Source organism: Petaurus breviceps, unplaced genomic scaffold (assembly GCF_028583685.1).
Source record: "Petaurus breviceps papuanus isolate PSGF00001 unplaced genomic scaffold, PetGlider_PUasm1.0 90574, whole genome shotgun sequence".
NCBI lineage: Eukaryota > Metazoa > Chordata > Mammalia > Diprotodontia > Petauridae > Petaurus > Petaurus breviceps.
In genome coordinates, this window is record NW_027187277.1 from 4765846 (window position 1) to 4781716 (window position 15871).

At 39.0% G+C, this 15871-nt stretch overlaps 1 protein-coding gene across 10 annotated transcripts in view; it reads left to right on the forward strand.

The window, feature by feature from the left end:
• The window catches only part of SH3KBP1 (SH3 domain containing kinase binding protein 1), a 472618-nt gene that overhangs the window by 308053 nt on the left and 148694 nt on the right, over nucleotides 1-15871 (forward strand). For 7 of the 10 annotated variants that reach the window (XM_069063466.1, XM_069063459.1, XM_069063456.1 and 4 more), the window contains one exon: nucleotides 8762-8837. In XM_069063466.1, the coding sequence (XP_068919567.1) occupies nucleotides 8762-8837 (76 nt within the window). Of the gene's footprint in view, nucleotides 1-266; nucleotides 419-519; nucleotides 853-4388; nucleotides 4459-8761; nucleotides 8838-15871 lie in introns of those variants that run through there. The other 3 variants (XM_069063464.1, XM_069063463.1, XM_069063465.1) reach the window with 3 other exon arrangements.

Consider the following 15871-nt stretch of genomic DNA (forward strand, 5'->3'; position numbering starts at 1 on the left):
TTCCTTCCTTCCTTCCTTCCTTCCTTCCTTCCTTCCTTCCTTCCTTCCTTCCTTCCTTCCTATCAGTTCTTTTTTAAAGGACTGACAGGGATTAAAAATAAAGGAAGGGCATAACTTGAAACTAGGGCAGAGCCTTGTTGGGTAATAAGCAGGTTGTATTCCGGCCTGGTGATTAATGTGTGTATAGGATTAATCAAGAGTGACAGTTCATTTGTATACCTGTCAGTTTATTCTCTTTTTCTTCCTCACCAAGTCAGGCAATAGTTTGTCATTTGGTCTGTAGACAGTAAAGACAAATGTAAGAACATATTCAGTGAGGTTTACACTTGTAGTACACGGAGGAAGAGAGAAGAGGCTGGTTAAGGCATTCTGGTCCTTCCCTTACAGCACTGAGTGGTTCTAGCTGGATTCCTGGGAGGTGAGGAAGGAGTTTTCTGCAAGACTTCTCATAAAATGCTTATTTGTATGTCATCTTTTTGTGTCAAGTGACTTTTTTTTCTTTTTTTTTTTCTTTTTGGAGGGCAGTTGGGGTTAAGCGACTTGCCCAAGGTCACATGGCTAGTCAAGTGACCTTTTGGTCCAAGGAAGAGATGACTAGAGAGATGTGAGAACCCACTCCCCCCCCCATTCTGCTTTGCCAGTGGAGAGTTAAAGCTATGTGGTCTACATCAGGGGTACCCGGGCCTATTTCTCAGCTTATTTTCCCTGAAGGCCTACCATCCTCCAATATGCTATCTGTAGGCAGCCAGGGTGGCATTGCACCTCTCACTCCTCCCTTTTAAAATTAATATTCAGTTCCACCTAAGTCAAGTGAAACCAGACCTGGGCCAGTAAAGGACTAGGAGAAGGAAGGTAAGTCAAAGGTTCTCCATATTCTTTTTATTCTGAATTCTGGGAGAGGGAGAGGCTTGAATTTTCTTAGAAGACATTTAGAAATTGATGAATTTATTTAGTGTTCTGTGGAATAAGCCCTACTTAAAAAAAAAAAACTCTTAAGGGGATATTAGAGGGGAACAGTAGTACTCTGCTCTCCTTGGAAACTCTGACAGATGACCTGAAGCCAGACCAGCCTTGTGGCCAACAGAGTTACTGGCACTTAGTAGGTGCTTAATAAATGTTTACATCAGTACTTGTAACTGATTGATAGAAAGGGATGGAGATGAGAGACAGTGTAGTATGCAAGACACTGGTAGAGTTTCAAGTTTTCCCTCCTTCATTGTTAATTTCCTTCATTCCTTTAAAAATCATTGCCAGGGAGGAATACCTGACGGGCAGGAGGGTATAGCAGATAAAGGTCATTCTGGTGTTGGATGCATGGAAATGGGAAAAGAATGTTGGATATAGACTCAGAAGACTTTGATTCACATCCTAGCTCAGGCACTTGGTAAATTTGTGATTATAGAGATATCACTTGATCTTTCTGAGACTCCATTTCCAGGATATTTGTAAAATGGGATAAGTTCTCTTTATTTACTTACCAAATTTGGCATTTCAGAAATTACAGAAACTCCTGATGATTAAACTCCCTGCACTGATGTAGATCTGTACTCAGTCTGTTTCTTGTATAGTCTTAAAGAGTTAGTTGCCTGGGGGTCATGGAGGTTACTTGCCCAGGGTCATACTGTGAGGATGTGTCAGAGGCAGGGCTAGACCTAGATTTTCCTGACTCCAAGACCAGTTTTTATCTACAATGCCAGCTTCTAGAGGTAATAACTCTTGAATTACCTACGTCAAAGAGTTGTTGTGAAGAATGTCCTCTGTAAACTTGGCTGTATGACCCTGGACTAGTCACTAAACCTCTGTTTCCTTCAATTTCCTTATCAGTAAAATATGGATGATAATAATAGCACCTACCTCGAAAGGTTGTTGTAAGGATCAGATAAGATAATAATTTTAAAATGCACAGTGCCTTGCACATAGTAGGTGCTAAATGTTAGTGGTTGTTATTGACTATTATTAAAAGCATAAGTGCTGGCTATTATTTTAACTGTGGGCAGGTGGTTTAAGCCGAGGAACATCTTCCAAAAGATTTTTTTGGTTCATGTTTATTCACTGTTGAACAATTATTGAACAGTGTCTGAAGCACTGTCTGGGTTATGGCACAAGATAGGTATGTATCACTTTTAAAAGTCCATGTTTTATGTCTGTGGAGGGACATAAGTGTCCAAATATTACAGAAATACAAATTTTACAATTGGGACCCTAGTGGCCATCTGATCTAACCTATACCCAAAAGGAATCTTCTGTATAACATAATTAAATAAGTGTTGGTAAGTGATTGTCTTGCTTTTGCTTGAATACTTTGAGTGGGAGGGAACTCATTACCACTGAGACAGCCCATTTCATTTATGTACCTTTTAAGAAGATTCTCCCGACTTCTAGCCTCAGTTTGCCTCTTTGCTTCTGGTTCTATCCTTTCAGGCCAAACAGAGTAAGGCTGACGTCCCTTCCAGGTGAAAATCCCATATATCTGGAGACAACTATCATCTCCCCCCTGAATCTTTTGACATGTTTAATGAAAAAGGGCACGAGACTACATAAGACTCCAGAGTTGAAAGTCACAGCTCCCTTTAATGATGTTTGGTGTGTGACTGTTAGAAGCTGTTGGTCTGACACATTAGTAACAGCTTCATTGCTCACATTTATGAGGTATATATGAGGCTAGGTGCTAGGGAAGATCTGAAGTTTAGATAAAATGCAGTCTTTGCTCTCCTAGAACTCATGGTCGAGTAAGGGAAGATTAAACACACATATGTTCAGAGACATGTGAAAATAATGTAATGCACAGATATATAAGAGATGTAAAAGTTGCGGGAGATCTAAAGAGGGCAAGGCCATAACCAACTGGGAAAAGTTAGCAAAGGCTTGCAAAAGGATGTATGCAGCATTTGAGTTGTGCTATAGAGGTAAGGGGCAGCTAGGTGGTACAGTAGATAAGGCACCAGGCCTCGAGTCAGGAAGACTCATCTTCCTGAGTTTAAATCTGGCCTCAGACACTTGCTAACTGGGTGATCAGGGCGCGGCTAGGTGACGCAGTGAATAGAGCACCAACTGAGTCAGGCAGACCCGAGTTCAAATTCAGTCTCAGACACTTAACACTTACTGGCGGTGTGGCCTTGGGCAAGTTGCTTAACCCCAATTGCCCTGCCTTCCCCCCTCCACAAAGGAAAACAAAACAAAACTGTGTAATCCTGGGCAAGTCACTTAACTCTGTTTGTCTCCGTTTTCTCATTTGTAAAATGAGCTGGAGAAAAAAATGGCAAACCATTCCAGTATCTTTGCCAAGAAAACCCCATGGATAATGTCCATGGCATCAGGTAGAATTGGATGTGACTAACAAACAACTAAACAACAAAAGAGGTGAGAATTGAGGGGAGGTCATTCTCTGCCTAGTGAAGCCTCGTGAACAAATTGAGCTGCATAAATAGGCCACCTCGGTGGTAGTGAGTTCTCCATCATTCAGGGTATTCAAGTAGAAGTATGACAACCACTTATCAGCACTATATAATATGTGGACACCTTTGTCCCTCCATAGACATAAAACATGGACATTTAAAAGGGATATATCACCTATCTTTGCCACAACCCAGCCAGTGCTTCAGACACTGTTCAATAATTGTTGAAAAAATGTGCTTTGCTCTATACTAATGTTGAATGGCCCAGTTTGGCTCTGCAGAGTCGTGCATCAAATATATGCAGGCATGGCAGGTATTTAGATAGGGTTGCAAGTTGTAGAGTGATGCCAGACTCTGCAGCACCTTAAATATTAGGCAGAGGAGACATTTGAATTTTGCCTGAAAAATAGATTTAGGAATAGTAAACCCGGATTGAGGTCCCTTTTTTGCTACTTATTGGTTGTGTGACCATAATTTCACCTCCCAGAATTTCAGTTTCCTTCTTTGTAAAATTGGAGATAATAATACTTGTACTACTTACCTGTAAGGTCTGCCCATTGTAGACCTTTATGTGCCATGTAAATGTGAGTTGTTATTTAAGAGTTTTAAGCAGACGAGTGGAGAGGGTCATGTCTGGCTGGAATATGTAAAGGATGATGCTGGGGATGGGGACAGTGGAAGTAGGCCGACCTTTTAAGAGACCATCATCAAGTCCAGGTTTGTATTAGGGTGGTGGCAGTGAAAACAGAGGGAGGGGAAGAATGCCAAAGAGGTTATAGAGGAAGAACTGGCAGGATTGCATACTGGTTTATTTTAGTTGTGAGGAAGCCAGAAGAGTCAAAGATAATACAAAGTTGTGTGGGAGAAATGGCAGGCACGGGGATTGCATGTATGGCTACAGCGATATCAGAGAAAAGCAACTTTGGGGAGGGGGAATGACAAACTCAATTTTCACATGTCAGGTGGGGACATTGGGAGGAAGCACAGCTAGAGGCGGCCTGTGGACCCTGGAACAGCTTGTGGGAGCACCCATGGACTGGAGATGGGAATTTGACAGCTATTGGTATTCCGTCTTGGTGATGAATGAGATTGCCAAATTAAATTTTATAGAGAGGAGAGAAGGGGGCAGGGACATAACCTTGGGGTGGGGGGAAGAGAAGCCACCTTAAATGTTTAAAAAGAGAATGAAAAGTCAGTGATGGAGAAAAGCAATCCATTGGAGAGATAGGAGTGATTGGTACCTCTGAAGTCAAAGATGAAACAATTATCCAAAACAAGGAAAGCTGGTCAACAATGTCAGCTGCTGCAGAAGTCAAGGATAAGAATGGAAAAGACAGGAATTCACCGATGATTTTCTGAGAAAGTGCTTTTAGGAAGCAGGTAGTGAGAGGTTTCAGATTTGCCAGAAGTTGAAAAAGTGAATACAGGTGTAGACATATTGCCTTTCCCCCACAAAAAAAAAAGGCCAAAAAAGAGGTGAAGAGATAACGACAGTTTGTGGATGAAGCAGAGGGAGGGCGTTTTTTTAGTTGTTTGTGTTTATTGTGTGATTGTGGGGGTGGGGAGGCACTTAGTCTGTGGGCAGAAGGAGAGGAGTCATTAGAGAGGTGAAGATTAAAGTTGTGCTAGTTGAGATGTTTGTGTCACTTGGCTGTGCTCTCACATGCAAGGTGAAGGAGGATATGAAACAGCAGATTAAAGCTTGTGCTTCTGTATCTTTCTCAGGAGAAGTATGTGAACATGGTAGACATATCTTAGACTAATGAACTGGGATGTCAGTTTTGTAAAGGAGCCCACTTTGTCACCATAGAAACACAAACTGGTAAAAGAGGGTGGTGCTCTTCAGGGACAAAACAGTATCTTGTTTATCTACCAGACCCCAGCACAGTGCATTGACTGTAGGAAGTTCTTTTATTTTTAATGATTATTTGTTGGTTTTTAACTTTATTGTTAATTTTGAGTTCCAAATCATCTCTCTTTCTCTAAACCCTCCCCAACTCACTGAAAAAGCATACAATATTAAGTCAGTTATACGTATGAAATAATGTAAAACATTTGGAAATTAGAAATTATATGGAAATATTAGCCATGTTGGAAAAAAGCAAGAAAAATAAAGGGAGAAAATTATACTTCATTTTGTGTTCAGAGTTGTATCAGCAATATAATATTAACAATGCCTACGGAAATTACAGATATGCTGATGAAGTTATCAGTCACAAAATATATCAGGCTTTCTATATGGGGGAATAAGCTGGGACATTTATTAAAATACCGAAAGACTGAGTCCCCAAACCAGAAAGTCAAAGCCATCAGAGTAGTTATGAAATTGGCACAGGTAGATAAAGTAGAAAGCACCCACATTCTCAAGCCTTTAAAACAGAACAGGCTACCTCAGGCAAAGGTCTTCCCCTCCCCACCCACAGCAACCACCTAGCATCCAGGAAGCGCGCTCCCAGCATCTCCGGCCCCTGGCAGTCCTCAGCAGGAGTCCTTAGCAGAAATTCTGGCTGACTCAAAAAGGGGTTCGCGCTTCCGCTGCCGCTGCCTCTGCCACTGCTGCTGTTGCTGCTGCCGTCGCTGCCACTACTAGCCACCGCAGGAACTCTAGCTTGGCTTCCGCTTCCTCTTGCTCCGCCCCTTCCTGCTACGTCAGCAAGTCCAATGGGGCATGGAAGATCTTTAAATCCCATACCCTTACAAGAGTTCATCCATTCTTCCTCTGGAGGTGGATATCATTTTTCATCATAAACCCTTCATAATTGTCTTGGATCATTGCATTGATCAGAGTAGTTAAGTCTTTTACAGTTGATCATCATTACAACATTGCTGTTATTGTGTATACTGATCTCCTGGTTCTGCTTACTTCATTTTATATCAGTTCATATAGGTCTTCCAAGATTTTTCTGAAACTGCTCTCCTCATTTCATATAGCACAGTAGTATCCCATCACAATCATATATTACAACTTGTTCACCTGTTCCTTAGTTGACAAGCATCCCCTCAATTTTCAATTCTTTGCAGCTACAAAGAGAGCCTACTATAAATATCTTTGTATAGATAAGTATTTTTCTCTTTTATTTGATCTCTTTGGGATAAAAACCATAGTAAGTTCTTAATACAGAATTGTTAAATATTTATGAATTAAATTGCAGAAAATTTACAAAAAAATATAAGCTGAGAATTGATTTTTTTCAGATCAGCCAGCAGATAAGATCCCAAAGCACTGGATGTTTAAATTTTTATAAAATAGTGGTAAAAAAAAACCATTCCTCGATGGCCAAATAATGACTGTAACATTTCCTGTTAAATTTTTGCCTTTGTTTTTGCTCTGCTTGATGGATTAGAAATAGAAACATGTAGGGTTTTTTTAGTCACAAAAAAAGAGACAAAAAACTTCTGCTTTTGGAACAAAATGGATTGCAAGTGGAACTTTCAGAAATTCCATTGCAGATAATATTTTAAAAGATGACCCTAAGGCCAGCCTTTTTCTAGGTTTGACCCCATGACAAGCTTAGATCAAATTCTTTCTTCTCTCACCACTCCAGAATTAGAAGACGGTTTTAGTATGCATGTTAAGTAGTAGTTAGGAGTTGAATATTACTTCGAGTGTTTCGTTTTTTTAAATTCAAATTCAGAAAGCCTCATAGCACCAAATCCAAATGTCACCATGTAAAATGTATGGGATATTTGGCAAATTATTTTTAAAAATTCATGAAAGGTTGAAAATTTGAATTACCTATGTTCTGTGATTTATTCAGATTTAATGTACATTTTTACCCTTGGAGCACAAGGACATTTTTCTGATTTAAAATGGGGTTACAAATCATTATCACTTAAAGGAAAACTCCTCTGGTCCTGGTTTCATGAATGACACATTAATTTTGTGTCTTCCCTTCGTTCATTCATGGGTTTTCTTTGTTCAGAGAGGTTTTTATACAACTAGTGAGAAGATTTATCACTTGGCTGGCTGAACTTTTGGTGTAGGCTGTGAGTTTTATTATTCTATCTGCCTTGTATCCATAGAAATTATGGTTGGAAATTAAGAACCATGATAAAAAGTTGGTAGCCACAAAAAAAGGCCCTCCCCCTTTCTGCCTTCACTTTTATGAAAAAAAAAATAAGCTTTAAGAAATGCCTGTTTGCAAAGCAGCACCCTTAAGTGAGACATTGCTTAGCCCTACTTGTGGTTGATTCAGTAACAGTTGGTGATAATAGAATTAGCTTTAAGTTTAAAAAGGAAAATTAATAAGCCAATATATTTTAATGTAATTTAGTACTTGGAGATGTGAAAAGACCCTAAGCATAGTAGGTAGAGAGCAGGCCTCAGTCAGAGAGACCTGTGTTCAAATGCTGTCTCTGATATCGCAGACTGGGCAAGTCACTTAATTTCTCAGTGCCTCAGGTAACTCCCTAAAATGATATGTTCATGAATAAATACCAGTTTACATTGGTAGAGGGAGTTTCCTCACTGGGATTCCCTTAAACTCTGGAGTATAGCCTGAATCAGATTAAAATGCAATTGGGAAGTATTTAACAAAATAAATAAAAATACAATACAACATAGTGCCTGGAACATAGTGTTATTGTTGTTCAGTCATTTCAGACATATCTGACTCTTCATGACCCCATTTAGGGTTTTCTTGACAAAGATAATAGAGTGATTTGCCATTTCCTTCTTTAGCTCATTCTGAAGATTAGGAAATTGAGGCAAACAGTGTTGAGTGACTTGCCCAGGGTCACAGAGCTAATAACTATCTGAGGTTAGATTTGAACTCAGATCTTCCTGGCTCTAGACTTGGTGTTCTATCCACTGTGCCACCCAGCTTCTCGTTGAACATAATAGTAACTTAATAAGTGTTTATTGGTTGATGGATTTTCAATATGAACCTGCAGGCATCTGTTTCTGTTTGAGTTTGATACTAGTTTTATAATGTCAAAATCATAAATCTGGTTTTTATAAAAGGTAGCAATATGGGATCAAAGAAACTATGAGTTGGGAATTTAATACTAGCTTAATTAGTCTAAATTTTAAAAAAAACTAATCTTTAAGCTAAAATATGAACATTGTACCCATTTCCTCTCATGTGATTTATTTAGATGGATGATTAGCATTAATAAAGTATGTTGAAGAAGAAAGGGAATAAATATTCCCCAGTACTAACATGAGATACATATATTTTAAATTTAGATCCTTGCCCAATTGTCATTATAATTCAGAAATTGGTATATAATACATGTCAGGCAGAAATTTTAAAATTTATTTTCAAAATTAGATATTTTTACTATTTTTATTCAATTTGTAATCCTGGTTTCAGACCTCCAGGTTAATTGATCTAATCCTATTAAAATTTTTTTGTTTGTTTCAGGTGGTTGGGAAGAAGTTACCTCCAACAGCACCAACTCAGGAGTCAGCAAAAATAGAAATGGACAGCAGAACAAAGAGTAAGTATCCATATTTAGCCCCTTTGTACTTTAAAGCCCTAGACCTCTTTAAATGGTTAGAATTGCTTTTTCTTGATGACATTTTCAGGTGTGAACAACAGTACCAAAGAGCACACAAAAGACCTCAGTAGAGCCCAGCCAGTAGGAAAGTGTCCTGCGTGGGCAGAAGTTAGATTTAGAACTTTATCTCAGGGCCCTTTAGGAAATTCAGTTCATTCCTGCCATCTTTGTTTTAAAACAAAAACAATCACTTTATCCACAGACCAGGCTCTTTATATAAGTCAAGAATTCAGTAAACTCTCGCTTCAGCCCACACCATTAACCTCTTCTTTGATCATATTATCATTGTTTTAGGGTCTCTCTTAAATAGTTATTTGGGCTAAATTGACTTTCTTAAAAATAATTTCTAGGGACATCAAGAACAAAGCAAGAAAAAAGAACAGGCCTATGTTGAGACAGAGACAGAGAAAGAAAAACAGAGAGATAGAAAGAGACACAGACAGAGAGAGACACACAGAGAGAAAAAAAAACAGAGAGAGGCAGAGACAGAGAGAGAGTGAAAATGAGAACAGCTGGAAGAACATCTCTGCCTATAGATATAATATTCCCATCTTTAAGGCCTATTTCAAACCAATTCCTTAATGAAGCCCTGTTTATTTACTTGCCCCACCGACATGCATGTGGAAACACTAGACAGGGGTGGGGAACCTGTGTCCTCGAAGCCCACCCCTGCCTAGAATATTGCTTTTTTCCAATCTTCACCATTACCCTTTATACCTCTTCTATGCCACATAACCATATTTGCCACATGTTGTACTTAATTGTGAGTATTGTCCTATCTTCTTATTATAGTAAAAGCTTTCAGAAGAGTTTCTTGCTGATCTTTGTGCCTCCCCAAATACCTAGCAGAGTTGGGATGATGTCATTGACAACAACTACATTTTCTTCCTTTTTTTTTTTTGGAGGGCATTTGGGGTTAAGTGACTTGCCCAAGGTCACACGGCTAGTTTTTGTGTTAAGTGGCTGAGGTCGGATTTGAACTCAGGTCCTCCTGACTCCAGGGCCAGTACTCTGCCACCTAGCCGCCCCCAACAACTACATTTTCATTCTGTTGAATTCACGATCAGAAACAGAAACGCCTGCCTAGGAGTGTATTATTCTGACCCTGCTATGTTACAAGTTCTTACAGGAGTGTTATGTATCTTCTGTGTATTTGTAACTCATGACTTTTTAGAAATTATTTTTGTTATTCTAAACTTAATGTCCACACACACAATATGAATATTTCCTTTTGCAAAGTAGACCATAGAGTGAGACTATGCGGTGAACCATGTGAAACTATGAAGCCATGCTTCTCTATTATGTACAGCTTGCTTTTTTTTAAAAAAATGAATAAATTAACATTACTTTCAAAGCTGTCCTGCTTATCTCTTTCCTTCTGTACTTCTGTACATTTAAAAATCGTTTCAATGACATTTTCTTTCTTTTTTTCTTTACAGTATCTCTAAATTCCCACTTTTTCTCCTTAATTTCACCTCCTATGAAAAAAGAAAAACACAAACCTTGAAACAAATAATCATAATTGGCCAAAACAAACTTACCTGTTTACCATATCCAAAAAGGCTTCTCATTACCTATTAGGAGGTGGGTAGCAGGCAATGAGGAGCATCAATTCTTTGAAGTTGTGGATGGTCATTGCTTTGGTCAGTAGCTCATGACTTCTTTGTGAGACCTATTTTCAGCATCACAGGAATGAAGATTAATGAAGGATTTGAAAATGGGTCAGAGCACAAGTTAAAAATGAGACTGCTTTTAACATAAAAATACAGTTTAAAACAGTTTGTTCTAAGAGTTTACTCATTTATCCTTCATTCATTACATGAAACATACAAATACAGTGTTAAAATGTTGTAAGTAATTAGGGCTTTTGGAAAGATTGCTTGGAAATGTCGCATGACTGTGAAAATATGTACTTAAAGCAAATGGAATCAAAAGTATTTTGGCCAGTCAAACTTGGTTAACAAGGATTACTCAATGTAGTGCTTTGCATTTTAGGAGAGGATAAGGATCATATTGGTAAACAAATCATTAAGTCTGAGTACTCAGCCTTGCAATTTGCCACATATCACCAACACACACACCTTTTTCTTTCCTTTTGTATTGTTTGACACCTACAAACAAATGGCTTCTGAAGGAACATAGACCAATAACTTTATCCCAGAGAGTTCTATGCTTTCAGTATCAGGCCTCTTGGGATGTGAAGCATTAGGACTGTGTAATCCTAAATCCTTTAGCATGTGGGAAGGTCTTTGCTCTAATCCCATTCATTGGGAGGTTTCCATTCAATTCTACAAATATTTATTAAATGGAGTGGTTTGGTGGCATAGTGAATGAGACTACTGGGCAGGAGGCAAGAAGATTCACCTTTATGAGTTCAAATCTGGCCTCAGACACATTAGCTGTGTGACCCTGGGCAAGTCATTTAATCTACTTTGCCTTAGTTTTCTTATCTGTAAAATGAACTAGAGAAGGAAATGATAAACCAATCCAGTATGGGGTCACAAAGAGTCAGACATAGCTGAAAAACAACTGAAATTCATTAAATGGCTACTGTGATCCTGACAGGGAAGAGTATTCACCATTTCCAGGGGTAGCAGGGGAGAGTGATGAGAAGGACTGAGAGGCAAGAAGTTAAATGGAGTGCCCCAGAAGTGTCAGATTTGGGATTTGAGGCTGGGCCCTCTGACTTCAGAGCCAATGCTCTTCTCTCTGTATCATCTATCTTGTCTCAGCCACTAACCAGTGATGTGAATTTAGGCATGTTAATCAAATAGCAAGCATTTGTTAAGAGCCTTTTATTTGCCAGACACTGAGATACAAAGACAATAGTGCAATAGCCCTGTCTTCTAAGGACTTTTATTCTGTTGAAGGAGACAAGGCAGCTTGTATACATGTGAAAAATGTATGCTATTTCCTCTGGGGCTGTTTACTCACCTGTAAAATGAAGTTGTTGCTCTAGATGATCTCCAAGTGTTCTTCCCCAGCTCTGACATTGTCGGATTCAGTTTTAGAAGCACTGAGACTTGGGTTGAGAGCCCTGTCTGGAAGGAACTCTTATGGTTTTATTAGTGACATTTATATACATGAAACAGAGCAGATGTTCTTAACCTTTCTGGTATAAACCCCTTTGACTAACTGCTGAAGCCTATTGGCCACTTTTCATTTCATAATTGAAGAAAAGGCTATAATTTCAGTTAGAGGTTAGAGAAAATGACATATATAATTATGCATATTTTTTACTTATCCAAATTCATAGATACCTTGAGAGTCCTTGGACCCCCAGGTTTGGAACCCATGAATTAGAGAATAATCCAATACCCAACTCCTAGATTATATGAAGTAGGTCAAGAAAGTAGTTTGAAGTTGTTAGGGAAATGCTTGAATGAGCTGGAGGCAGAGGGGAGGGGGTAGAGATAGGAATATTTACTCTTATCCTTGAACAAAATTGGATATTTATTTAGGTGTCTGCTGTATCTCAGCTGGTGTCTCATATCCTCTCAACCTTCTCTTGGCTTTTAATATATTCATTCATATTTTGAGATGTCCCCTTCTTCATGGTACCATGTGTATGTTTGTACCACAATAGACCCCAAAACTAACAAAAGCTTTTCCTTGCTCTACACAGCTACTGAAGAACCATCGTCTCTCTCTCTCTCTCTCTCTCTCTCTCTCTCTCTCTCTCTCTTATCATAAAGTTGTATTTTGATATAGAGATCTTTAGGCAGCTAAGTGGCATAATAGATAGAGTTTTGGCCTTGCAGTCAGGAAGATCTGAGTTCTAATCCAGTCTCAGACATGTAAAGCTTTATGACCCTGGACAACTGCTTGTAGGCCTCAGTTTCCTCATCTGTAAAATGGGAATAATAAAGGCCCCTACTTCAAGGAGCTGATGTGAGGATTACAGGAGATAAGCATGTGTGAAAGACTTTGCAAATCTTCAAGCACTGTCTAAATGCTTTCTGTCATTCTGTGCCACATTCTTGAGCCACAGGGATATAGGAAGTGATTGTGTAGGTACTTCAGAGCAAGTCACCAAGGTGACAACAATAACCTCACCCGGGGCCCACTAATTGGAAGTCTGATGCAAGAAAAATGATCAGCACCGCACAGGATTTAAGCTACTCTATGTCTGACTTTTGAGGATGCTGCAGTGCAGAAATCTCTTTCAGACTTGAGTTATAATTTAAAAGCTGTTAATAGGAGTTAGTGCATCTGAGTGAAAGTGAAACTTATCAGATCAGGATTTATTCAGATGTCCTTACATTATTCCCTCTCCCACCCCAGATCCTTTATAATAATGAAATTCATCTGGAACGTGTGCTTATGAACAGCTTGCCGCAATCTGTATAACAAGAGGAGAATTGTCTAAGTGTTCATAATGAAGTTCCCCTGAGGATTCTTCCTCACTTTGCACATCTGGAATTTTCTTCATTTTGTTGCAGTTGATGCAGATTCCTCTAGTTCCTTGGAAACAACAATAGCTGGAAGAGAAGACTCAATTAGCATCTTTCCAAACTAATATTTTAGTCTTTCAGAATCTGATTTAGAAGAAATCTGCTCGTGGTTTATGTGGAAGTGTCTCAGGCCCTCCAAATCATTGATGACTATTGTGTCAGAGTGTTGGACTTTCTCTGATTAGCCCCACCTCACTCTCAGGTCCCCTTAGCACTTTACTGTTCAGTTTATACAATATAATCTTTTATCATTTCTTAGGTGTCTTCATAATCATTATCAAGTTGGTTTTTCTATCTATTCCATCTCTGAATAGTCTGATAAATCTTCAAATATCAGACACTTTTTGTTTCTAGGAGATATCAACATGGCAGGCTCTTGGGCTGGTTTTTTTTTTTTTAATTTTCCTGGCAATCATTTCCAGATTTACTTCTGATTCCTGCAGAAAGGACAGAAATAAAGTAAAATGACCACCCCTCCACCTCGGGGTTCTGGGGGGAGGGGAGCAAATTGGAAGGACTAAAGTTGGTTATAACTTTATCACATTTTTTCCCTTTAGCTAAAATGAAACAGTATGGTGTAATGGTGCAAGTCCCACCTCAGACTCTTACTAGTGACCCTGGGCAAATCACTTAATCTCTTTGCACCTCTGTTTCCTAATCTGTAAAATGAGGGGATAGAACTTCATAGTTTTTAAGATCACTTCAGGCTCTTAATCTGTGATCTCATGACCCTATTTCTGGATAGCCTCTCTTTTCTCTGGTACAATCATGTGAAGACTGATAAGCTTCACATTTTTGCCATGTGCCTTTACTCCCTGCTTACACTTGCCCTCCTTCACAATTTGAGGCTATCCACGTCTGCCACTTTGTGGACTAATCTGTTTTCCTTCAATGCCCTAGCCAAAATGAACTGTTTGACCTTACCCAAGTGTGCCCCACACTTTCCTATAGGTCATGGCATTCTTCAAAGTTTAGATGCATTTGTCTACCTTGGGAATCAGGCATATTCATGTCTTATACTTCTTTTCTATATGTTATCTCCCCTTCCTTCCCCAAAATTCTTTTTTGTAAACCAGGTACAGCTGAAGCCTCAAGTGGTCATTCTATTTACAAATGAATCACCCACAGGATTCAGGCCTTAGACTCTGATGCCCAAACCTGGTCTAAAATACATATGGTTTGCTTTGCATATGCTCAAGGTATATCCATATCTTGTTCAAGTTATCAGGTTATTCAAGTTGTCATCCTTAAAGCGGGATGATTAGGTTTAGATATATTGTACACACCCACACCCCACCCATCTTCCTTATAGCCTTTGGCATACACAAAAACTACATGCATGTACACATACATGGATATACACTCACGTATATGTACATGTATGCAACACCTTATCTCTTACACACTATATGTACATGTGTACATATACACACGAAGATATCAATGTATATATAGATATAATACATATATCTATGCATGTATATACATGTGTACACATATAGTTTTATGTGGCTATATGAAATAGGTAAGGGAGATGCATTTTATTTTATTTTTTTAAACAACCAGATGGAAATAACAGCCACTCCATTCATCTGATCCTGTTGAGCAACAGGGTTGTGGCCTCTATGCTCATTGGGTCAGTTCACACATGTTTCAACCACTAGGTACAAGTGATAAGGAATTGCTGTGTTCTTGATGGTTACTCAGCTTACCTTCCTTCCATCTATTAGCTCTCCCTGTCTCCATGGATCATCACAATCTCATTTGTGGATTTATTCAGTCAGAATGAATTCCTTCCTCCCAACCTCCTGGCCAAAACCATTCCTCTTTTTTTGAACTCACTGTATTTATGATCTCTCGTCATGGGACTAGAATCGACTTGACTCAGAAGCAGGTAAAAGTGCTTGGTTGCTGCATTCACTTGTTAGCATAGAATTGATAAGCAAGTTATACATAATATCTAGCATATGCTGCATAATAAAATAATATAACATCTATCAAACTAAAGTAAATCTACCGGTCTCCTCATCCCAGAATTCCCTTAGTAGAGAAGCTGCTTTGATCTAGGAATTTTAGGAAATGCCCAGTTTGAGTTTATTTAGTTCCTCACTGCCATTTCCTTCTTAGTGAATATCTATTTGATCTTGACTCATGAATCCAGCAGGCACAGTTTTTTAGATAACCTAGAATTTTAGGGGAACTTGGGACCTGGATATCAGGGCATCGATGGAGTCAGGAATCAGGTGGATTTTGAAGAAGACAGAAATTTCCTGTTTTGGGTGTTGGCTATCTTATTCTATCAGAAACATTCCAGGACCACTCAGGTCCAGGGGAATGGACTCCACAAACCAAGCCCAGCAAGGAGAAACCTGCTGCCACTATTGGCAGTTCTGGTATCCTTTGCTTTCCAACACCTCATGGTCGCTTTCTGTCACTTCCATTGCCCGGCCCAAAGCTGAAGCTGTCAGAGTAGGGTGATGAGGCAGTTGGAGAACAAAAGCCATGATATCTTGATATCAT